The sequence below is a fragment of the Harpegnathos saltator genome, unplaced genomic scaffold, assembly GCF_003227715.2.
Source record: "Harpegnathos saltator strain DR-91 unplaced genomic scaffold, Hsal_v8.6 scaffold115, whole genome shotgun sequence".
NCBI classification, from domain to species: domain Eukaryota; kingdom Metazoa; phylum Arthropoda; class Insecta; order Hymenoptera; family Formicidae; genus Harpegnathos; species Harpegnathos saltator.
Window position 1 is genome coordinate 991,784 of NW_020229890.1, and position 24,748 is coordinate 1,016,531.

At 45.6% G+C, this 24,748-nt stretch overlaps 2 protein-coding genes across 2 annotated transcripts in view; one reads left to right on the forward strand and one right to left on the reverse strand.

Moving 5' to 3' along the window:
• The window catches only part of RyR (Ryanodine receptor), a 45,239-nt gene that overhangs the window by 10,570 nt on the left and 9,921 nt on the right, over positions 1-24,748 (forward strand). Inside the window, 34 exon segments of the mRNA XM_025302952.1 lie at positions 672-776; positions 865-963; positions 5,005-5,082; positions 5,173-5,248; positions 5,653-5,765; positions 5,853-6,052; positions 6,190-6,372; positions 6,473-6,644; positions 6,800-6,969; positions 7,207-7,702; positions 7,810-8,141; positions 8,279-9,387; positions 9,729-9,937; positions 10,495-10,594; positions 13,050-13,248; positions 13,860-14,233; positions 14,493-14,718; positions 14,945-15,463; positions 15,706-16,239; positions 16,442-16,674; positions 16,910-17,012; positions 17,073-17,243; positions 17,515-17,630; positions 17,763-18,305; positions 18,427-19,245; positions 19,338-19,492; positions 20,031-20,202; positions 21,403-21,680; positions 21,910-22,130; positions 22,241-22,331; positions 22,527-22,843; positions 22,964-23,267; positions 23,365-23,518; positions 23,697-24,491. Of these exon segments, the coding sequence (XP_025158737.1) occupies positions 672-776; positions 865-963; positions 5,005-5,082; positions 5,173-5,248; positions 5,653-5,765; positions 5,853-6,052; positions 6,190-6,372; positions 6,473-6,644; positions 6,800-6,969; positions 7,207-7,702; positions 7,810-8,141; positions 8,279-9,387; positions 9,729-9,937; positions 10,495-10,594; positions 13,050-13,248; positions 13,860-14,233; positions 14,493-14,718; positions 14,945-15,463; positions 15,706-16,239; positions 16,442-16,674; positions 16,910-17,012; positions 17,073-17,243; positions 17,515-17,630; positions 17,763-18,305; positions 18,427-19,245; positions 19,338-19,492; positions 20,031-20,202; positions 21,403-21,680; positions 21,910-22,130; positions 22,241-22,331; positions 22,527-22,843; positions 22,964-23,267; positions 23,365-23,518; positions 23,697-24,491 (9,766 nt within the window).
• On the reverse strand, positions 2,107-4,951 carry LOC112589479 (uncharacterized). The gene is made up of 2 exons (XM_025302940.1): positions 3,404-4,951; positions 2,107-3,020 (listed from the first exon to the last, which is right to left on the reverse strand). Exon 1 carries the CDS (start codon positions 4,004-4,006, stop codon positions 3,416-3,418), a length of 591 nt encoding a protein of 196 aa, XP_025158725.1. The 5' UTR covers positions 4,007-4,951; the 3' UTR covers positions 2,107-3,020; positions 3,404-3,415.

Sequence of the window (24,748 nt, forward strand, 5' to 3'; positions counted from 1 at the left end):
CCTCGTGCATTCTTGAGGTCATCCAAATCGGTTCTGGCACGGCGACCGCATTCTGTCGTTCGGCCCGCATCGTAATTCACGCGCGCGGTCCCACAAAATCTCATTATTATGTCAGGTGATTATTTCGCGAAACACGAATATTCGCAGATCGGCGGTCCCCTCGCCAATCGACACGCTCGATCGATTCCGATTTCCGCGCCCGCGGGATCCTGCTGTCCACCGTAAATTGCGACTTCCGATGAAGCAAAATGCCAAATTGCAACATCGTTCGGCAGTACTGCGTACTATTGCGGCACTAGCGCAGCCAATGCGTTATAATGTAGCCGCGAGACCACCTGAGAGAAATCTCTGCCTCGAGTTCTCTTACTTAGCTGGGCCATATCGATATCGACAGGTTGCGCAAAAATAAATTGCTGTCTAATAAAGTACAAATTCCTTCGAAAAATTCTGCGTCAGTGTTGTACATACGCTGGAAAGAGTGATCACTACCGAGGACACTACAAATCGAGGTCACATAAAATCTATAAAAGTCCGAAATGACTTTCTCCTCCGACTTATCCGCGAGTTTTCAAGAAAGAGAGAGAGAGAGAGAGAGAGAGAGAGAGAGAGAGAGAGCGAGCGAGCTAGCAGCAAAGCTATCACATAAAATCTTCGTTCTCTGAAATTTGCAGGAGGATATGGTATGTCTGTCTTGCACCGCGACAGGAGAGAGGGTCTGCTTGGCAGCCGAGGGTTTCGGCAATCGACACTGCTTCCTCGAGAATATCGCGGACAAGGTAACAAGGCGACTGCGACGATTAAAGTCGGCTCGAGTCCCTCGCTTCGCGCGCGCACGTCGAGCGCTGCATTATTTTCTTCTTTCAGAACATACCGCCGGACCTGTCGCAATGCGTGTTCGTGATAGAGCAGGCTCTCTCGGTGAGAGCGCTGCAGGAATTGGTCACCGCTGCCGGTTCCGAGACGGTAACGTATAAGTTCTCTCTGCCTAATAGCGTACACTCTCGCACGAGGGTACTCGTGCGACCTCAGTCTCGCCCAGCGAGATTCGTTTAGCTCCAGGGGATACTTCGCGTAGCTTCGCGCGCCGCAAAAGGCACCATCGATTACCCCCCCTCGTTTCGAAGGAGGACCTTCTCGGTCGCGAGTGCAACGAGGCTCGGGCGGACTCGCAGCTCGAGCCCGACGACCGCGCCCGTGCGATCCGCAGACCACATGCAAACAGTATGCTCGTCTACCTCGCGATTAGGAGCCCCTCATGCTCCCGGATTAAAACCATTAATGCAAAACGTAGACCCTCGTGATCTGCAAAGGAGTGGGCCATAAAATGCGTGCCGCTCAGCTCGAAAGTGTCCGCGCAAGATATCGGAAGTCTGAGAGACGTTCGGAAGACGTTTGGAAGGATCACGTGGACGTCTTTTGGATCACGTCTCTACGATGTCCCCCTTAGACCCTCAGGCCTGCTCGACTTGTCCGACTAAATTGTTCACGAAGGGTTCCTGATACATCGGAATATAGAGCTTCTCTTGCACTCTCGCACGCAACCCCCGCCCCCCGTCCCCGCCCCCGCCCGCCAACGCACCGCCCTTTGTCCGTATGATTTGTGTCGCATGCGTTCATGTAGCCGTGCAACACGACTTCGAGCCACGTTTTTCTTTCGTTTTTCTCACGATCGTTTCTGTCTTCACCTGTGTGGCCTTGTCACTCGGAACATATTAGCGCCGTGAGAAAGAAAAATCAACCAAACAGGGTATCGCCTGAAAGCTTAACTACTAAGACCGTCACCGTCACCGCCGACTGTGAAATATCATATGCGCACATTTTCTTTCTTTTTTCATATTTCTCTCTCTCTCTCTCTCTCTCTCTCTCTCTCTCTCTCTCTCTCTCTCTCTCTCTCTATCTATCTATCTATCTATCTATCTATCTATCTATCTATCTATCTATCTATCTATCTATCTATCTATCTATCTATCTATCTATCTATCTATCTATCTATCTATCTATCTCTCGTCTTTCTCTTTCCAACAAATCCAAATCAATACTTGACGAAGGAGATTCATTGCTTCTTGTGTTTTTCTTTGCAGCAGCAAGACAGTTTAGTAAGTATAATTTACGTACCGTCTGCGGGGCGCCGTTATGTGTCCGCTCTTGGGTAAAACGATCACTTGTTTGTGTGTTGGATCACGTCGTGATACGCTCTCGATCGAGTCTGGGTGAAGATACGAGCAGTTTGCTCAACGAAGGCGGTCTCAGCTGAACTTTGACGTCGCGCCTTCATTTAGCGCTAACTGAGCGTGATTCTGAACTGCCTTCACCCGACGCGAATGTGTCGCATTAATAATGAAGTTGAGAATGAGGACTAACCAACCTAAGCGTTCAGCTCAAAACACATGCGAAAAGATATAAAGTGTATAGAGTCGAATCAAACGTATCTTGTTTATTTCTCGCGCACACCGCTTTCGAAACAAACAGCTCGTATCGTCTCAAAGAACATGGCGAACATTCCGTGTTCTTTAATAGGGTTTGGAGAGTAACGTTGCTGTGCCTTAAAGTTGGTAGAAACTAAAGCGAAGATATGAGTTTTACGTCTGTTTTTGTTCTTCTTAAGTATCGAGACGCCATCACCCATCGATCGACCAAGCGATTACGCTGAGAGAACTTTAGTTGTTATTGACATAACCGTACCGTTGGGGCTGTTTTCTTTGGCTGTTTAACGGATTAACTCTCTGCGCTAAAACCGTTCTTCTGCAATCTCTATGCTTTAGACATAAATCTCGCGAGCCTCGCATCGTAGCTTAAAGAGGGAACCTGGTTTAAGAGGCTAAAAAAAGGAGATTTTTATGAATTTTTTTTATTGACAATGATGCAGTTGAGGTTCCTAAAACTTTTATAATATTTAACTGCCTATTTGAAGATGTAAAAAAAATTTTTATATTGTAAAATAATTGCAAAATGGCGCCATGGTGTATCTCTAATCAGAGCGCCTCGCCAACCGAGTTGCCAATCTGCGGGAAAAATGTAGCCTGCAATTTCGATCCGAAACAAAAAAACCAAAAAGATTATTAATTTTCATGTATTTTTATTCTATGTGAACCAACAACATGGTTAAAAAACCGTAAAATACAAAACTTTTTAGCACTTGAATAAAGAAATGACGGTTTTGAGAAAAAATTTCCTCCGTTTTTACCGCAATAACAATTATTTAAATTAATGTTTTTACCAATGTTTGAGGTTCGCATAGAATGGTTGTTCATTCTCTAGCTAACGCACTTTGAATCAAGTCGATTGATCAATTAGTTTTTTCTCTATCTTTCCCGCAGATTTTAAGAAAGTAGGAAAATGATATTTCGAGAAAAACGCGTTTAAAGTTTGTGGTACAAAAAAATATCATTTATTGGAGACTTACCGCAATCTTATGCTAATCAGCTGTACCAGGGCCATACCGCAAGCCTTCAGCTTCTTCATAAAACTCGTCTCGTTGCATTTGCTCCAGTCTACGAGCTGTGCGAGCTTCCTTGGTCGTGCTGCTTCGGCGCCGCTCCCCTCTCGTAACTCGCTGCGCATCGTAATTATCAACGAACATTTTACATTGCTGGCCGATATTGATTTCTAATAACTGCATCGTTAATAAAATGGCAGTGTAGTCTTCATTAAAGATGCCAGTAGCCAAATATGCAGCGATTTGAACAATTTTAAAGCCCGAATTGAGGTGTTTGGGAGCGATACGCCACACAGTCGAATTGAAGGATTCGTTGGAATTTTGTGTGTGCCCGCCTAAACATCTAGTCAAAAGATCTTCATTGGAAAGATCTTCATAGATCGAAGTAAGGTGTTTCTCAATATCAGACTTTATAACTGGAGCAGGATGTTTATAGTTTACGAGTTGACCGGCGGCTTCAGCTTTGCGCCACTCGCACCAACTGTCGGCGCCTGCGGGGCAATTTCCATGTTTCGGCTTTTCATCGGTCGAGCAATAGTGGTAGAGTGTTGCCATTATGCTCTTTTTCATATCACCCGCAGAATCTACATTTCGTCTTATGGCTAAACCGTAGTAAGTGATTAATTTTTTTATGACGAGATCGGTCAATCTCCTCTTGCCGCCAAGCTTCTCCTTTTTTTCTTATATTTCGAAGCCGCGTCCCCATCCGCTTCTGAACGCGTCCGACGCACTCACTTTTTTTTACAGGGCAATCTTCGCCATACGGATTCAAAGTCAAAGTGGACTTATAAGTTTTTCTTTTTCTATGATTCTATAATAATGTTACGGATTCACAATAATATTATCAGTACTCGCTGTATTTAATTTTTTCGCACTGATCGCACTCTCGTCTAAATTATCACTTTCATTCTTGGAATGCTGGTTGCCACGAAATCTTCTTTTCGGCGGTTTCGAAATGCGCTGCGAAGTACTTCTTGAGCCTTTTGGATATATATTTAAAACTGTCAAACGACTTTTGCTAAATAGAAACTCTTTACTCGTCGAGAATCAGAGCAAGACTGTAGATCGTTGAAACTATAAACTATACTCACGTGCACACACATAGACACGCATACACTCATACATCTACGTGACAATCTATAGGAATGTGTAATCAAATATCGTGCCGGCATATAGCACGTATGTATCAGTATCGGGTGAGCGCGCGGCCTACTCCTGCCGAGCGCTCGTATACTTGCGCGACGCTGATTCACCATGTATTCTATAACTTTTAAAATACTTTGAATTGGGCTCTGAAACTTTGGGAATATATTCTTGAATAGTTTAACTATCGATTAAGCAAAAAAAAAAGAAATTCGAAAATCTTGATCCTATAAACCAGGTTCCCCCCTTGATACCTACATTTATGGCCTCCTCTTATCAGTATACGCTTGTAGAAGTTGTCTAAGAAATTTTGTTAGGCTGACAAGCATTAGAAATACGTCGCACGGTACACGGAGAGGAGGCAGGAATTACTACGGAGTGAGAAGGGCGACAGGAGCTTTGACCAATCCTTTGATGCTTTCCAGGGAAAGGGCACCGGGTCAGGGCACAGGACCTTATTATACGGTAATGCCATATTGCTGCGACATCTCAATAGCGACATGGTAAATTGATCCTCTTTGTAATTTTACGCGATTACGCGGCGTTAATTCATACGTTTCATGGTTGCATAAATTTATGATCATGCACCGTAGTACCTCGCGTGTCTCTCCACGAGTTCGTCGAACGATAAGCTTGCCTTCGACGTCGGTCTGCAGCAACATTCTCAAGGTACACGGAGCGTACATACTCTTACTACCCCACTTAACTTCCCCAACGAAATCCTACTTTGCAACAATCAAACACGTTCCGCAAAATTCACTGCCAACAAAGGAGAGAGAGAATCTCTTTCCCGATTAATTCTCTCTTTATTTCCCCTAACGAATTCTCTCTCGTCGTACCGTTTTCTTCCGGCTGTTGTTCCCTTCCACTCCTCAGCACAACGCACTTCTCCGTGGGAGCAACTGCTTCATCAATGCAATCACCTTCGACTGAGATTGAATCGAAGCTAAAGTCCAAGGTGGCGTTGCATTGCGTTGCATTGCTGACGAACCTTTCACGAGTTTTCCGAGAAGCACGATCGCAAAGAGACACGCTTATTCGCGCGAAGCTCTCAGAAATTTATTCTCCCGCAGGTGAGGCGTGCTGGTGGACCGTACATCCCGCTTCCAAGCAGAGGTCCGAGGGTGAGAAAGTGCGTGTGGGTGACGATCTTATCCTGGTGTCCGTCGCGACCGAACGATACTTGGTAAGTACGTTTGACACGTGAGCAAGAATAATGACTCGAGGACGATCGAGCCAGTAGAGAAATCTGGGAATCTTCTCCTCGCTCCAGCACACCACGAAGGAAAACGATCTGTCGGTGGTCAATGCGTCCTTCCACGTGACTCACTGGTCGGTGCAGCCTTATGGCACAGGCATCAGCAGGATGAAGTACGTCGGTTACGTCTTCGGTGGCGACGTGTTGAGGTTCTTCCACGGTGGCGATGAGTGCTTGACAATACCGTCGACTTGGAGTCCAGCACCCAGTCAAAAGTAAGCTCCGATTACGTCCGTCGTAGCTCCATTAGCACGTACGCCGATTAGTCCTTACGCCATTGTGTGTTCGGGAATCAGGATGAAGCGACGACCTGTTTAAGAGGATCCTCTTAATTTTTATTGTCATCTTACAGCCTTGTAATCTACGAAGGCGGCAGCGTGATGAGTCAAGCCAGGTCGCTGTGGAGATTAGAGCTCGCCAGGACGAAGTGGGCGGGTGGTTTCATCAACTGGCTGCATCCTATGAGGATCAGGCATCTGACAACCGGACGTTATCTCGGTGTGAAGGAGAACAACGAGCTCTATCTGGTCGATAGGTTAGTATTTATTTTTAGAAAAGTTCAAGGGTCACGGTGAGATTCTTATACGGGCTCGTGTGATAATGTTTCCTAAATCTGCGATTATCTTCCCACGCAGGAATGACGCGACGATCGAGACCTCGACGTTCTGGCTGCGGCAGGAGAAGGACGACCAGAAGATCATCCTCGAGGACAAGGACCTGGAGGTGATCGGCTTGCCGATCATCAAATACGGTGACTCCACTGTCATTATGCAACACGCCACCACGTGTCTCTGGGTATCTTACAAGGTAAATAACGAAGATAATCCTGGAGAAGTGAAATGTAAACGAGAAAATCTGCTTCAGCTCATTTCGTCGGCTTTCTAGTCAAGTCTGAAAGTTTGAACATTTGACAGACAACCCGGTGGATTTGTGCATTATTGATCGTAATGATCCTGTTTTAGTCGTACGAAACGAAAAAGAAGGGCGTCGGAAAGGTCGAGGAGAAGCAGGCGGTGCTCCACGAAGAAGGTAAGATGGACGACGGATTGGACTTCTCCAGATCTCAAGAAGAGGAATCCCGCACCGCTCGTGTCATTAGAAAGTGCAGCAGCTTGTTCACGCAATTCATCACGTGAGTTGTCGTTAATATTATCAATTAACTTCTGTATCAGCGTGACACTGCTATACATATTGTTATGTTAAGTGTTTTATTATCCGCGTACACAATCGACACATAGAATCGTTCGAAATATCTCAACAATTCAAAGATTATAAATACCATTGTCACTTGACAAATATCTCGCGACCTGAGCGAACGAAGCGAGAAACGAAGGTGTGGACTTTGCCAAAATTATCGGATGTGTTTTAGAGGCCTAGAAACATTGCAAGTGAACAGAAGAGCGTCCATGTTTTTTCAAAACGTGAACCTCAACGAAATGGTGATGTGCCTGGAGGACCTGATCAATTACTTTGCTCAACCCGAAGACGACATGGAACACGAGGAGAAGCAGAATAAGTTCCGAGCTCTGAGAAATCGTCAGGATCTGTTTCAAGAGGAGGGCATACTGAATCTCATTCTCGAGGCTATCGATAAGATCAATGTGATCACCTCGCAAGGATTCCTCGTCGCTCTTTCCGGCGACGAGAGTGGCCAGGCTTGGGATCAGATATCCGGATACCTGTACCAATTGTTAGCGGCCATTATCAAGGGAAATCACACCAACTGCGCTCAGTTTGCCAACAGTAATCGTCTGAATTGGCTGTTCAGCCGGCTGGGCTCGCAGGCTTCCGGCGAAGGTACGGGAATGTTGGATGTGCTTCACTGCGTGCTGATCGACTCGCCGGAAGCTTTGAACATGATGAGGGTAATGAAACATTTCCGGTTGTATATAGACAAGTTATTTGACAAGGAGAAACATTTCTCAACAAATTTAAATCCCCGTTCTCGATGTAAATTTGCCTCCTCCCCCAGGATGAGCACATAAAGGTGATCATTTCTCTACTGGAGAAACACGGCAGGGATCCGAAGGTCCTGGATGTTTTGTGCTCCCTCTGCGTCGGTAACGGCGTCGCGGTACGCTCCTCGCAGAATAATATTTGCGACTTTTTGCTGCCCGGAAAGAATCTACTCCTCCAGACGCAACTGGTGGACCACGTGGCGAGCGTCAGACCGAATATATTCGTCGGCAGGGTGGAGGGTTCCGCTCTGTACCAGAAGTGGTATTTCGAGGTGACCGTCGATCATATCGAACAAACGACCCACATGATGCCGCACTTGAGAATCGGCTGGGCGAATACCGCTGGGTGGGTTATTTTACGCAATCTCTCTTTTACACAACCCTCGAGTCTCTAGATTTAAGATACGATTTGCTGAGAGAGACGTTAAATGCTTTCGATTAAAATCTTTGCATTGCCTTGTTTGCATGTCTTCTTTTCGACAGCTACATGCCGTATCCCGGCGGTGGTGAGAAATGGGGTGGAAACGGCGTCGGCGACGACTTGTACTCGTTCGGGTTCGACGGTGCTTACTTGTGGACCGGCGGCAGGAAGACCCAGGTGGTGCAAAACGCTACCGAACCCTACATCAGGAAGAGCGACGTGATCGGCTGCTCCTTGGATCTCACAGTGCCGGTGATAATGTTCACCTTTAACGGCACTCACATCATGGGCTCCTTTCGTAACTTCAATCTGGACGGCATGTTCTTCCCTGCCATCAGTTGCTCCTCCAAGCTCTCCTGTAGATTTCTGCTGGGTGGTGATCACGGTCGGCTAAAGTACCAGCCGCCTGAGGAATTTTCGCCGCTGGTGGAGAGCTTGCTGCCGCAGCAGATCCTATCGCTAGACCCGTGCTTCTACTTCGGCAACATGAACAAGGTGGTCCTGGCCGGCCCTTGGCTCGTCGAAGACGACACCGCCTTCGTTCCAGCTCCGGTCGACACCTCGATGGTCAACCTGCCGGCCTACGTCGAGCAGATCAGGGACAAGCTGGCGGAGAACATCCATGAGATGTGGGCGATGAACAAAATCGAGGCTGGTTGGATCTTCGGCGAGGTCCGGGACGACCTCAGGAAGATACATCCCTGCATAGTACAATTCGAGAGGCTGCCAGCTGCGGAAAAGCGCTACGACACTCAGTTGGCGGTCCAGACGCTGAAGACGATCTTGGCTTTAGGCTATTACATCACCATGGACAAACCACCGTCCAGAATAAAGACCTTGAGGTTACCGAATGAGCCGTTCCTGCAGAGCAGCGGCTACAAACCGGCGCCGCTCGATCTGTCGGCGATCATGCTGACACCCAAAATGGAGGAGCTCGTCGATCAGCTCGCTGAGAATACACACAATCTGTGGGCAAAGGAGAGGATCAGCCAAGGCTGGACATACGGACTGAACGAGGACTCGGAGATGAGGAGGAGTCCCCACTTGGTGCCCTATCCGAAAGTCGACGAAGCTATCAAGAAGGCTAATCGTGACACGGCCAGTGAGACCGTGAGAACATTGTTGGTCTATGGATACATGCTCGATCCGCCTACTGGAGAACAGCACGAGGGTGAGACTTTTGAACTTTCTCGTTGAACGCGTTCGTTCATTTTTAGACAGATCTCCGTGCGTTGCAAAATGGTTCTACATCACTTCATGGAATTTATGCTGATGAAGTATTATCGACGATAATATCAGTAACTGCTCATGGTAGTTGATCATCACACACGTGATAAATGACCTTCTAAAATTTTTCTATTTGCATCGAATGCGTGCAACAGAACGTGTTTTTGTAATTGTGTCGGTCTCTTGCGAGGCAATCCCGAGGCAATCGTTCGTTGTTATTTTTTAGTGTGAGTAGCTTCGCAAATTATGTATATTAATAACGTGTTTATTTTCTGGTATTTGTAGCGTTGCTTTTGGAGGCCAGCAGGTTACGACAATTATCCTTCAGGACTTACAGGGTCGAGAAGCATTACGCGGTCAGCAGCGGGAAATGGTATTTCGAGTTCGAGGTTCTAACAGCCGGACCGATGCGCGTTGGTTGGGCGAAAGCCGACTGCATGCCGGGCAGTATGTTGGGCAGCGACGAAAGTACCTGGGCTTTCGACGGTTACAACGTAAGTGTCGGCATTGCCTTTCCTTTCTGTAACTTGATGACTCAATCGGAAGCGATGTTTATATACTCACGGGGAATTTGTCGAGACGACTTTTCCAATGGTTAAAAAAAAAAAAAACGACAATTCGGCCTTCTCAAATAGTAATATAGTAAATTTTCGGTTCGAGCCGCAAGTAGCGGATAAGTAACGCGAAGAGACGTCCCAACTCGTCTCGATTAGATCTTGAGATATTAACGTTTCGTTTTCTATTTCGTGAGACCACTCTTTCCGATATTAATATGTGAGCGATGTGAGATTGCGTAATACCGCGGATTATTATAGCCACGGAAGGTGAGAACTTTTGTACAGTCCTCGGAGACTCGCGTATATACCATATATATATATATGCTTAGATTCTCTTTATGGATAAAAGTATATCCAGCCAGAGCTGCGTGTATAATCCGTACACGCAGTAGCGCGTGTGTTTGTCGAATGTGATATTATATAAGAGAAAGCGCCACGTGGCTCCCGTTCGCGACCTGCGAGATGCGAATAATCCATAAGAGTATGAATGTCAGGTGACCAAAGTGCACGCTGGCACCCACGAGTCATTTGGTCACAAATATCAAGTGGGCGACATAGTTGGATGTTTCATTGACGTGGCAGACCGAACGATCAGTAAGAGTCCCATTTCCCATTTCAAATTAGCCCGATCTAAAGAAGCCCCACTATACATCTATCTATACATATACATATATCTCTTCTGTTTCTTTTCTGAGTTTTCTGGTCACTACTATTGTATTTGTCTCGCTCTATATGTTTCTTTCATGTTGACTTGGTTTTCTATCTTGCATCTCCTTGTCCCAAGACGAATGAAATCGCAGGAGAAATTTCATTCGGCGAAGTGTGGCTTGACCTTTGATCAGTGTCGGGGGAATCCGCGGGGTACCCTCGCGGTATCGTGCAAGACTCGCGCGCAAAATCGTACACGGCGTCGAAGTATGTATCAATCAGCGATTAAAGGCAAATCGTATATAAGGTGCCCCCGCCCCGCCCCGCCCCAGCCCCGCGCCCTCAGACCAAAACGCGCGGGCGACAGAGAGTGCAATCACGATGTGCAATTTGTTTCGTCGCGCGGACGCCCTTGCTATGCCGGTCTGTGCCGATCTCCAGCGAGCGAAAGTGTTGAACTGCTGAACGTTTTGTTGTTTAAAGGAGGAAAAAGTATACTCGGGCACGGCCGAAACGTTCGGCAAACAATGGCAGGTCGGAGACATTGTCGGGGTTTTCCTGGATCTAATTGACCGAACGATTAGTAAGACGGAATCTTTAAGCGAAACGCTTCAGCTACCATTTCAAGCTATACACACATAATTTGATCTCAGGAGATAGATTACTGGATACAGGCACCGCGATCTTTAACGCGATCTCAGCCGCACACCCAGCATTAACCGGACCGATTGTACTATAGGCGACTATAAACCTACAAACGACACAAGACGCGAGACGCGTACGATCGTGTCGGATCGTGTGTCACCGAGACAAGATTTCATTGCAAAACGCGCGAGACCGCAGCACGTATTTCGTTGCGAACGATTGCCCGAACATCGCCCGTGGCACGTGGCCGGTGTCAAGTAGCTTGAGATCCGAACGGACGTTTGTCAGGCAAAATTTTCGCACTTCGCGCACTTTCCGGGGAAGAGCATCTTGCGTCGCGCTTGAGCTGTCACATAAGGGAAAATCCGTTGCGACGGTTACTTGGACGAAAGGAGCGATCATGCGTCTCTCGCACACAGGATATCTCATCTCGTCACCGTCATCTTAACAACACGTTGGGGTTAACCGCAGAACCAGAGACAGTCCTGGTTTCGATCATCATTAATACAATGCAAATACCATGCTCTGTCGATCGACGAAAATCATGTCTGCCCAATGTCTTCTCCGGTATCCAGTACTCTACTCAGCGTTTATACTGTCAGCGATATATAACAGCGCTTCCATAATCTCATATCTACTAATCACTAACACCACAGGGTGGCCCCAAAAGATACTATGTCGATCATATCACGATCAGCATTCCAAAACAGCAACTCCTAAATACAATATCGATACGGTCGTTGTACGAGCACAGAATAGTACACAGTATAGTGTGATCCTCTTCAGGGAGCACTTCGATATACATTACATTACAACCATCATGTCCATCTTACGATCGATCAATTACGAAGCACCATACTGTGCGGATTATTAAATTAGCGTCGGCCGGTCGGAGAGAAAATATCGGCTATTGTCTGTCCCGGCGGGACAGAGATTCGAGTCGTTATGATCTTCATTCTTTTTAACTCTCGGCCCTACGTACCTCTGCTTTTTGTTCTACTTTTTTTTTCTCGTGAAATTTGTTATCTTAGTGCATCGTCCGTGTGTGATAATATTACACGTATTTGATTTTCCATTACACCTCCCTCGAGTAACGCAGCTTGCATGCTTACTTTGTCCGAATTTGAATCGGTGGGTCATAAGAACGGAAGCAAGTTCGTTTTATGCGTAAAAATCAATATTCTAGTATCTCCAATTAGCATCTTTCGTATGAACTATCTTTAATAGAGATGGAGAGAAGCTAAAGTCTTTTTAAGTTTATCAAAGCGATCAGTTCGTATGGCCCACTGTGGCACTCGCTTTGCTGTAATTGTTAACTAAGCAAGATAATGCATCTCGTTTGAAGAACTTTTAATTGGCCGTATTAGAAATTTTATTAAATTCCTGCGGCTATATATATATATATATATATATATATATATATATATATATATACATATATAATTTTGTGTTTAGTTTGCGCTTCAACTTATGTATATCTGTATGTGTCAAGTAACAGTCGGCCTTCACGAAAAATTGCAATGATTATGTATCGCGCGCCTAGTTGCTCGGTCGTTGAATTTTTATTTCGTTTGGAAGCCGAAACGAACGTCTGACAGCTCGACAGACTTGTCGATCGAGGCGAATCTCTTTTACTACCTATTTTTAAAGCATACTTTCTTCCTGCATCGTTTTTTTCGGCTCGTTCAACGCTCGTTTCGATCTTTCGGCGCTCGACTTGCGGTTACTTTGTCCTATAAATTTGCACATTACGCAGGCTTCTCCTTGAATGGAGAATTGCTGATGGACGCACTCGGCGGCGAAACTTCTTTCGCCGACGTGCAAGGCGACTGTTTCGTACCAGCGTTCACTCTCGGCGTCGGCCAGAAGGCTAAACTAACGTTCGGCCAAGATGTGAACACTCTCAAGTTCTTCACCACTTGCGGCTTGCAAGAGGGCTACGAACCGTTCTGCGTGTACGTAATTTTAATTTGTCAATTAAAGAGTTTAGAATACGTTTCACGATGCGTCGTTTTTACAGTACACTACAGGAAAAAAGATTTACTATCTTTAACCAAACGGTTTAGTGGAGGCAATTTTTAATAGCAACCAAATATCTTGTTTTATATAACAAAATATTTAGTTGTCTCAACGAAATATATTTTCCTGCTTTGTTCTCTGAACCAAATGATGTTGTTCTTAGACTTCATATATAAAAATTAAGCATTTTAGTTATTTATCCATAAAAATTACATAATAACGAAATATTATTTTACATAAAACTAAAATAATGCCCAATGGTTACTATTTTGTCTTTCTGTGCACTAAAATTTAGATTTTATATATTAAGAAAAAATTATAGTATTTTTAACAAAATTCATATAGCTCAAGCTTTTTTGGTTGCTATAACAAAAGTATTACGTTATATACGAACAAACCAAGTAATCAAACAAGATATTTGTTTACAGGAACTAAATAGTTTTGTTGGGCATATTTTAACCAAATTATTTTGTTGTTGCAACAAAATTTAGGTTCACGCAACAATACGTTTTTCCTAGTGTGTGTAAATGTGTGTTACCTTTCACAGCAACATGAATCGCCCAGTCACGTATTGGTACACGAAAGATCAGCCTATTTTCGAGAACACCGACGACATGGCCGATACGCGAATCGACGTGGCTAGGATACCAGCAGGCTCCGACACCCCGCCGTGCCTGAAGATCTCTCACAACACGTTCGAGACTATGGAGAAGGCCAACTGGGAGTTCCTCAGGTTATCGTTGCCTGTGATTTGTCAGTCCAGCTTTATAACGGAAGGTGAAAAACTGCGCAGATGGCAAGAAATTAAGATGCGACAGAACAGACTTCTAGCTGAGCAAGTTGAGCAAGCGCAACAGACCGCGCCCTCGGCTCACCTGGAGCAAATCATGAAGTCTGGGTTCAGTATGAGCGATATCAAAGGTAACAACCTCGAAAATGCCAGTTTCGAGGACGGGAGGATTTCGTAGGACGTAGTGCGTAGCATAGAATATGCGTCGCGAAGGAATATGAAATTCCATTCGTTCGCTGCAATCTGACAAATAAGATATCTGGTCAAATCGACTTGAGTTGTTGACGCAGATAACACCAAGACACTCACGATACTATAGAATGTAAAAGCATGAGAAACACTATTATTTGATGTAATTTTGTGATAGACATTTATGCGACATTCGAACAGGATTGCAAAGGAATTACTCCGAAGATGCGGTCGAGGCGGACGAGATGCTGAAGGAGTCGCCGATTCCTATGCAGAGAGGCAAGCCCTCCAGGCCGCCTAGGAAGAACTCCCTTTACGGGTCACGCACTTTGGACAACGCAGTCAGCGAAGCCGAGATGAATGGATACGGCGAGATGAATGGTGACATAAAAGACGACAAGAAGAAACGCGGCCGCTCACCTTTTCGGTAAGTTACGGGTCGTTAATGAGCACCGTCTCGGATATGAACATTGCAAAGAGACAATTGACTTCGATACTTTGACTTTGTTAGCAAGCTTAGCAAAGAGATGGAGGATGTACCGTAAGTTGAGAATAAATTTCTTCCAGCCTTGATGCGAAACGTTGCGTCACAACTTTTATCGTTGATCTTTTGATTGGCCAAGTTAATTGAGAGATTTTCATCGCTTGCGCAGATTCTTCTCGCGTAAGGCCAAGTCGCCGGATGCAAAATCCAAGACGCCCGAGCCGCAGGTCCGCTCGGATATCTCGGACAAGAGTACGAGGACAGTCGGGAGCAAAAGTGCCAAACCTCCTCAAGTTTGTGTCTCGACCGTGAGTGTTTCGCAGCGTCATAGATATGTTCGCTATGAGAATACGAGGGAAAACGCGACAACATGACATAACATTCCGTCGTAGACGGACCTGAAAGTCGTGCCGCCCCAAATCCCAGAGCGCAATGTTCCCAAGGCGATGTCAGTGTTGACCGGTACTGGCGTCGAAGCGATCGGCAACGAAATCTTCGACGGTGAGTGTATGAAGCTGATGAACGAGTACTTCTACGGCGTCAGGATATTCCCTGGACAAGACCCGACTCACGTCTACGTCGGCTGGGTCACTTCGCAATACCATCTACACACCAAGGACTTCAATCTGTCACGCGTGAGGAAAGCCTCAGTCGCTATCATAGACGAGTACGAGCGTCTCGTGGAGCAGTAAGTTCTTCAGGATATATTTCCATTCTAATATAAAATGTATACTTTTACATGTCCTGAGAAGTTAGATCGAAACGAAGGATAATGTCTTTTGATCAGTTTTGTAATCAGGAACAGAGCAGATATAACTCTTGCGACTGCCGGATTGAGATCTAGTTTGATGTATTTGCTTATCGTATATAATATCTACGACGAATATAAGTTTAAAAACTGCTCGAAGCATCATCGGCGTGACATTGCAGAGTCGATCGACAGAGTTGCTACATGGTCCGAGCGGACGAACTGTACAACGAAGTGACCCAAGACGCGTCTGGCAAGGGTGCGTCTCAGGGGATGTTCGTCGGATGCTTCGTCGATATCGCGACAGGCTGGGTGTCCTTCACCTGCGAAGGGAAGGAAACGAGCCACAAGTTCAAGATGGAGCCGGACACGAAACTGTTCCCGGCGATCTTCGTCGAGGCTACCAGCAAGGAGATCCTGCAGATCGAGCTCGGCAGAACTTCGACAACGCTCCCGCTGTCGGCAGCCGTGCTTCAGAATTCCGATCGACACGTGATACCCCAGTTCCCACCCAGATTGAAGGTGCAATGCCTGAAACCGCACCAATGGGCCAGAGTGCCCAATCAGTCCCTTCAAGTGCACGCGTTGAAGCTGTCCGACATCAGAGGCTGGTCGATGTTATGCGAGGACGCTATCTCGATGTTGGCTCTTCATATACCCGAGGAAGACAGGTGCATCGACATCCTGGAGCTCATTGAAATGGACAAATTGCTCAGGTGAGAAATCGACTCACCTGAAGGTCATAGCAAGGAACTTCATGTTTCTTTTTTTAAGATTACCTCGCAGATATATGCTTCCTTTCGTTTCTGAGGATCTTTGACTTAAGTTTAAAACGAACTTGAAGACGTTTCAGCTGTCTCCCTTTTCCTCTTCACAGTTTTTCTAAGACTGAAAAAAATAATAATTGTTCTTGTGCAGTTTCCACGCGCACACGCTTACGTTGTACGCAGCCCTGTGCTATCAATCGAATTACCGAGCGGCGCACGCTTTGTGCCAACACGTTGATCAGAAACAATTGTTGTACGCGATACGAGCCGAATACATGTCCGGGCCCCTGCGACAAGGATTTTACGATTTACTCATCGCTCTACATCTCGAATCACACGCAACTACGATGGAAGTGTGCAAAAACGAATACATAATACCGCTCGGTGAGTACTTGTGCAAAACGCACAATCGAGACGTTTCTTCAGAGTTGCGCTCGTTTAAATGAGATTTTACTCAGATGCATCAAGGCCGATTTGAATTATTCTTTTAACCTTGATTCGTATCTTAAGGAATCATTCCTCATCGAGATAAAGTCACCTAATCAAATATTTTTTGTCTTTGTAGACATGTGCATTTTTTATATGTATTTTATTACGCTGTGATTTGTTCGTTGCGCAGGTCAAGAATTAAAGGATTTGTACGAGGATCCCGAGATGAAACACAGTCTCAGGTACTTGAAGACCGAATCAATTCGGCCGCAGATGAAGATGACCGAGATCAGGTAAGTGAAACTTTCTCCCCAAAATAGATGTGAAACCCCTACTAATCAGTCGCCATCAAGGGATGTTCCTTCCAGTGATCAGGCGATCGACAACATACGCAATCTGTACAGCCCGTACTTCCCGCTCGACGTTGTGCGGGATTACGTGATGATGGCGCTCAACGAAGCTGTCGAAGTGAATCAGGTGCACAATCGAGATCCGATCGGAGGCAGCAACGAGAATCTCTTCCTGTATGTAAGATAATAAGTATGGCTGCTGCTGTTGCTGCTGCCGCTGCCGCTGCCACTGCTGCGACTAATGTTCTTCGTCAATGCTACCGAAGCGACGATATTATCATCGTGCCTATTTTTTCTTTTTTTCATATATTAATACGAGAAACAAGACTTGCAGAATCTTCGTCTCAAGCTGTCTTTCTTGAACAGGAATTTCTGACTTTTCGCTTATCTCGCTTACGGTCCCTCTCTTGACCAAAGACTTCTTTGTACGTTCCTTATATTGCAGACCTCTTCTGAAGCTGGTGGATAGATTGCTCTTAGTAGGTTTGCTGACGAACGATGACGTGTTCAAACTGCTCATCATGATTAATCCCGAGACTTGGGATCCGACTTTCGACAAAGGTAAGGATAACGTGTTACACTTGACGAAATGTTTTCTACTGACAAACGTTTGTCAGTCAGTTGTTGTTAACACACAGTAACTGACAGACAGACAGACACAAGCTGATTCGATGTTGCATTAAAACGTTGCAGAAGGGAAGGACGAGCATAAGAAAGGCTTGCTGCACATGAAAATGGCCGAGGGCGCCAAGTTACAGATGTGCTACCTGCTTCATCACCTGAACGACATCCAGCTGCGCCATCGTGTCGAGTCCATCATCGCCTTCAGCCACGATTTCGTCGGAGAGTTGCAAGCCGATCAATTGCGACGTTACATTGAGATCAAGCAGTCGGACTTACCGTCTGCCGTTGCCGCCAAGAAGACCCGAGAATTCCGATGTCCACCGCGCGAACAGATGAACGCCATTTTGAGTTTCAAGAACTTGGACTCCGAGGAAGATCCGGAGAACTGCCCCTGCGGCGAGGATCTGATAGTGAAGATGAACGAGTTCCACGGCGACCTGATGTCCTACGTGTCCTTGCACGCTCTTCAGGAAGCGGCCGCCGCCAATGAGTCGAACGACGATTCTCAGAAGCCGGGAGCTATGAAACGCCTCCTTAATTTCATCAACGCAGTTAAAGAGCTCGAGGAGGAAGTAAAACCTGACGCGGAGCCTGAGAAAAAGACTCCTGAAGGTGAGTCCTTTGATTTGCAAGTCCTCGCAGCATTTGAGTTCGGCAAGTAAATTTTAGTCTACGTATATAAGATAGATATGAGTAAATAAATGATCAAATTCGCTCGACGCGCTCCTTACAGAGGTGTTCCGCAAGGTGCTGATAGCGACCATCGTAAAATGGGCCGAAGAGTCGCAGATTGAGACACCGAAACTCGTACGAGAAATGTTCAGCTTGCTGGTCAGGCAATACGACACCGTGGGTGAGTTGATCCGGGCCTTGGAGAAGACCTACGTTGTCAACAACAAGACCAAAGACGACGTCGCATTGATGTGGGTCGGCCTCAGCCAGATTCGCGCCTTGCTGCCGGTGCAAATGTCGCAGGAGGAGGAGGAGTTGGTCCGCGAGAGATTGTGGAAGTTGGTGAACAACCACACCTTCTTCCAGCACCCCGATCTCATCCGAGTACTGAGGATTCACGAGAACGTGATGGCGATCATGATGAACACCCTGGGAAGACGCGCCCAGGCGCAGTCCGACGCTCAGACTCAGACACAAGCGACCGAGGGCGAGCCAGCGTCGAAGGAGAAGGACACGTCTCACGAGATGGTGGTGGCATGCTGCAGATTCCTGTGTTACTTCTGTCGCACATCCAGGCAGAATCAGAAGGCCATGTTCGACCACTTCGACTTCTTGCTGGAGAACAGCAACATCCTGTTGGCTAGGCCGTCGTTGCGAGGTTCGACGCCGTTGGACGTGGCTTACTCTTCGCTGATGGAGAATACCGAGTTAGCGTTGGCCTTGAGGGAACACTACCTGGAGAAGATTGCCATTTATTTGTCACGTTGCGGCCTGCAGTCGAATTCGGAGCTGACGGAGAAGGGCTACCCTGATTTGGGCTGGGATCCTGTGGAGGGTGAACGTTACCTCGATTTCTTGAGGTTCTGCGTGTGGGTCAATGGTAAGGCTCGACGTTTTATCATTTGCATCAGTTGTTTCATACAATTTCTCAGCTGAAAAGTAACACTAGATGCGATTCTTGTCTGATATCAGGTGAGAGCGTGGAAGAGAATGCCAACTTGGTGATTCGTTTGCTAATCAGAAGACCAGAATGTCTGGGTCCTGCTCTTCGAGGCGAAGGTGAGGGTCTGTTGAGGGCCATCATGGAGGCCAACAAGATGTCCGAGCGCATTGCTGATAGGCGAAAAGTAAGTTATGTTGAAATTGAAACTTCGATACTTCTTTATCTCCCAGAGCGCGAAGCTAGAAATCAAAATCAGACTATTTCGTAAGTAGGAAGCAGCTTTCTTTTGATTGTCGCTTCAAATGAAATCCATGTATTGTTAATTCTACATGTACCTAGGAAATTACAAGCACAGCCCTTATATATTCTCATCAGACAACTACTTCAATTCTGACCTATGTGGATTGAATTAGTCTCCATTTCAATAACTTACTCGGTCCTTTTCTCTTCTCTCTATCCTTTGATACAAAATACGCCTTATTCGACTGTTCCCTGTTGCATTTTAATATGCTTTGTGGTGAGACAAACCCCATTTCAACTTAATGTCTTCGGTACTTACAATCAACACGGTTGAGCTTCTGAAGACGTGTCGAATTCTTTAAATATGGCACGAATAAAATGTTGACTATGTCGCACACATTGAACTCCCCCGTTTGCAAGCCCACTGTTATGCACGTGCACGAACTTTCATTAATACGGTATCAACTTAGTACTTCGCACAGGTGCAAGACGAGCCCGAGGGCACGGCTATGGTGATGCAGTTCGAGCACCCGCTTCCCGAATCAGACGACGATGAGGACTACATCGACACGGGCGCAGCGATCCTGAACTTTTATTGCACCCTCGTCGATTTATTAGGTCGCTGCGCTCCAGATTCTTCTGTCATAGAACAAGGTAAAGAGACAGTTCAAAAGAAGCCGACATTCTCATCTTCATTAACAGAAAATATTCACGACTTTTACCTTTATTATTTGTTATTTTATTTGTATGAGAATATAACTTATATTTAAATAATAATTAAGGTATCGTATATAAAATAATATAATAATAATAACAAGTAGATTTAGAAATAAGAAAAATTTTCTACAAACTCTATCGAGAGCAAACATCATTGATAATAAAAAAACATTATATTGGGTCTGGGAAAAAGTTCGTGGCGTTTTTCCCGATAGATGGCGTCAATTGTAAATAACTCAGGAAACACAGATCGCAGCGACACCATTAAACGCTCGTTGGAAAGGTGACACCTCGAGCGTTACTTTGAGAGCTAATTATTTGTCGGAAGAAAAGTGGTATTAAATTTTCTTGCTTTATTTAGTCTCAGGAATATATTGTTACAATAGCGCCCTAATTTTTGTTAATTTGATGATTTTGAAATTTCCAAAAATCGGTAAGTTAAAAATCAAGACGCTATTGTAACAATATATTCTTGAGACTAAATAAAGCAAGAAAGTCTAGTACCACTTTTTCTTCCGACAAATAGCGAGATATCGTAAGTTAAATATTGAAAAAGTTATTAAGTTTTCCTCAAATATCTAAAAAAATATTAGAAAAACAAGTAAAAAAATGTTTTAGACAAAAGTTGTTCAAATCAACTAGTAGAAAAAACACACAGTGTAATAAAAAATAAGGATTCCTATTTAGAAAACGCAAGTTGACCTTCAAGTGACCTTGAAAATAGAGGTCAAGGTCAAAGTCAAGGTTATCATAAGGTAGCTCACTTAAATCCCTACAACTTTTATTCAGATCATTTTCCCTCAAAGTTCAATACTGAAGAGTTATTTAGGGTGGGACATTAAAATGGGACACCCTGTATATTGCTTTATAATCGTGAGCATATCAACTATCGAGCCAAATCATTTCTCACAATAGGACATTTTCACGTGCATTTACGTGCGACGTAAAGTCGCGTGAAAATTTTGTCGCTTGCAAAATGTAACGAATTATCTAATGACAGCGTTTATATTTTTGCTTTCCTAATGGGCAACAGAGGTCTCTACAAAGTCTGTTGGTAATATACGTAAATGAAACTTTGCTTTGGTAGAACGTTATTGAAACGATGCTCGTTTGCCTGAAGCCGCGTAATCGTTTCAGGGAAGAACGAATCTCTGCGAGCTCGGGCGATCTTGAGATCGCTGGTGCCTCTGGACGATCTTCAGGGTGTGTTGTCCTTGCGATTCACCCTGCTCAACCCAGCCGCAGGCGAGGAACGACCGAAAAGCGACATGCCATCGGGCTTGATACCGGGACACAAGCAAAGCATCGTGCTGTTTCTCGAACGCGTTTACGGCATCGAAACGCAGGAATTATTCTACAAGATATTGGAGGAGGCCTTCCTGCCGGATTTACGCGCTGCCACGATGCTCGATAGAGTAAGTCGCGTTATGTCTCATCTACTTTGTGCGGCAACATTTAATCTCATTGTTTTATATAATAATCATTCACTTATTTATTATTTTAAGGTACGCGCGTGTGCAAGATGGAAAATTCTGATTATGAAAATTTGTTGGACTTATTTGTAGTTCAAGCTTAGATAAGCACAAAATATTCGATTTGTGTGTGTGTTTCTCCGTTTCTTTCTATATTCTGAATTACTTACAGAACGATGGTTACGAATCCGACATGGCGCTTGCTATGAACCGCTACATAGGGAACAGCATTTTGCCGTTACTGATCAAGCACTCGAAGTTTTACAACGAAGCCGACAATTACGCGAGTTTACTCGACGCTACGTTGCACACGGTCTATCGGCTCAGTAAGAACCGGATGCTGACGAAAGGACAGCGAGAGGCCGTTTCGGATTTTCTCGTTGCATTGACTAGGCAAGTGATGATTAGAAATGATTGTCTCTCTTCTCACATTACCCGGTAGTACCTTTCCGTACATTCGTGTCGGTTTTATCTCGGAGATTAATTTTTTATTCTCCTTGCAGCCAGATGCAGCCGAGCATGTTGCTGAAGTTGTTGCGCAAGTTGACTGTTGACGTGTCGAAATTGTCAGAATATACCACAGTAGCACTCAGAGTACGTTTATTTCTCCGCAAATTATTTTCCATCTTACTCTATTTTGCATGTTAACGATTGATACGTAGTCGCGTATTATTATCCTTGAAAAATTTCTATTCACGAATTTCGCTTGTTCGCTTCGTTACTGTTGTTATTAATTTGACCGTTTTGATTATTATTCTTATCTTATCATTTTCTTCGTTATGCTCTCAGCTGCTGACGCTGCATTACGAACGTTGCGCAAAGTACTACGGCTCCACCGGCGGTCAAGGCGCGTACGGGGCGTCGAGCGATGAGGAGAAACGCCTCACAATGGTCCTCTTCAGCAATATATTCGACTCCTTGTCCAAGATGGACTACGATCCGGAATTGTTCGGCAAAGCGCTGCCTTGCCTGACGGCTATCGGCTGCGCCTTACCGCCGGATTATTCCCTGTCGAAGAACTACGACGACGAGTGGTACGGCAGCAAGTCGGCCTCGACTCAATCACCCGACGGCCCTTACAACCCGCAGCCAATCAACACCTCCAGGTTCGTAACTTTATAAGCAACTTATTTTAGCGTTCATCAGCAATCGGGTTAGTGTTTGGCAATTTCGGACAACCGCCGCGAGTCGCGTGCTTGACGCTTCGACATGATTTATAATTGCAGCGTGGTGCTGAACAACGATCTTAATCAGATAGTACAAAAGTTCTCGGAGCATTATCACGACGCTTGGGCCAGCCGGAAACTGGAGAACGGCTGGACCTACGGCGACCAGTGGTCGGACACGAATAAGACTCACCCGCGATTGAAACCGTACAACATGCTGAACGACTACGAGCGAGAACGATACAAAGAGCCTGTCAGAGAGAGCTTGAAGGCTCTATTGGCGATCGGTTGGAGCGTGGAGCACGCAGAGGTCGACATGCCGTCGACCAATCGTAGTTCCATGCGAAGGTCTTCCAAGAGTCAAGTAAGAGATTACCCGGAGAAATTTGTTCATATTTGTTTCATGTATACTCGTGAGAGAAAGACACGCGTTTGCCATGTGCACCTTTCAAATCGCACAGGGCGACTCGGCAAATCCATTTAATTACAATCCTCACCCGGTGGACATGACGAATCTGACGCTGAGCAGAGAGATGCAGAACATGGCCGAGAGGTTGGCAGATAACGCACACGACATCTGGGCCAAGAAGAAGAAGGAAGAACTCATTACTTGCGGTCGGTCACAAGTCAAAGTTTCATGACCCATTTATGCAGCATGTGAATTGCATAAAAATTGCATAGAAAACCAGTCGCTCCGACTATTCTGCTTCCGACTGTTCATTTTCCGACTCTTCTTCGAGTCTGAAAGTTCAATTCGCCGGATAATATATTTTACGACTATGTTGCCTTACAGGAGGCGGCATTCATCCTCAGCTAGTACCGTACGACCTGCTGACCGACAAGGAGAAGAGGAAGGATCGCGAACGGTCGCAGGAGTTCCTCAAATACCTGCAATATCAGGGCTACAAGCTTCACAAGCCTAATCGCGGCGGGACCGAGACCGAAGTGGCCGGTGCGGTCGCTTCGGTGGAGCTGAGATTCGCTTACTCCTTGTTGGAGAAGCTGATAGCGTATCTGGATAAGGCGACGATCAACATGAAGCTGCTGAAGCCCTCCGACACGTTCAGCCGCAGGAACAGCTTCAAGACCTCCACCAGGGACATCAAGTTCTTCAGCAAGGTAGTGCTGCCGTTGATGGAGAAGTACTTCAGCACACATAGGAATTACTTCATCGCCGTCGCCACCGCCACGAACAACATCGGTGCTGCGTCCTTGAAGGAGAAGGAGATGGTAGCCGCGTTGTTCTGCAAGCTGGCGAGCTTGCTGAGATCGAGACTCGCTGCCTTCGGCGCGGACGTGAGGATAACGGTGCGCTGTCTACAAGTACTCGTGAAGGGCATCGACGCTAAGAGTCTCGTGAAGAATTGCCCAGAGTTCATCAGGACGTCCATGTTGACCTTCTTCAACAACACTGCCGACGATCTGGGCCATACGATCTTGAATCTTCAAGAGGGCAAGTACAGCCACCTCAGAGGCACTCACTTGAAGACCTCCACGTCGTTGTCGTACGTCAACAGCGTGGTTCTGCCAGTGCTTACTGCGATGTTCGATCATCTTGCCGCGTGCGAGTACGGCAGCGACTTGTTACGTGAGTATTCGATACCTTGAGAAGTTGATATAATTCAGATATGATCAGGCAGTTCAATTCGGTCGGGAAAATTTCCTACATTGCTAATAAATGTAAAATATATATCTCATAACTTTCCTCTTAATTTCTATCTTTCTTATTTCTTTCTCCCATGATTATTATGCTTCATTGAAGCTTGCTTCATTGAAGCTAAACATCAAGTGATGTTTCTTTCTTCAATGGAGCGAAGGAAAAATTCAGCATGTATATGATTTAAC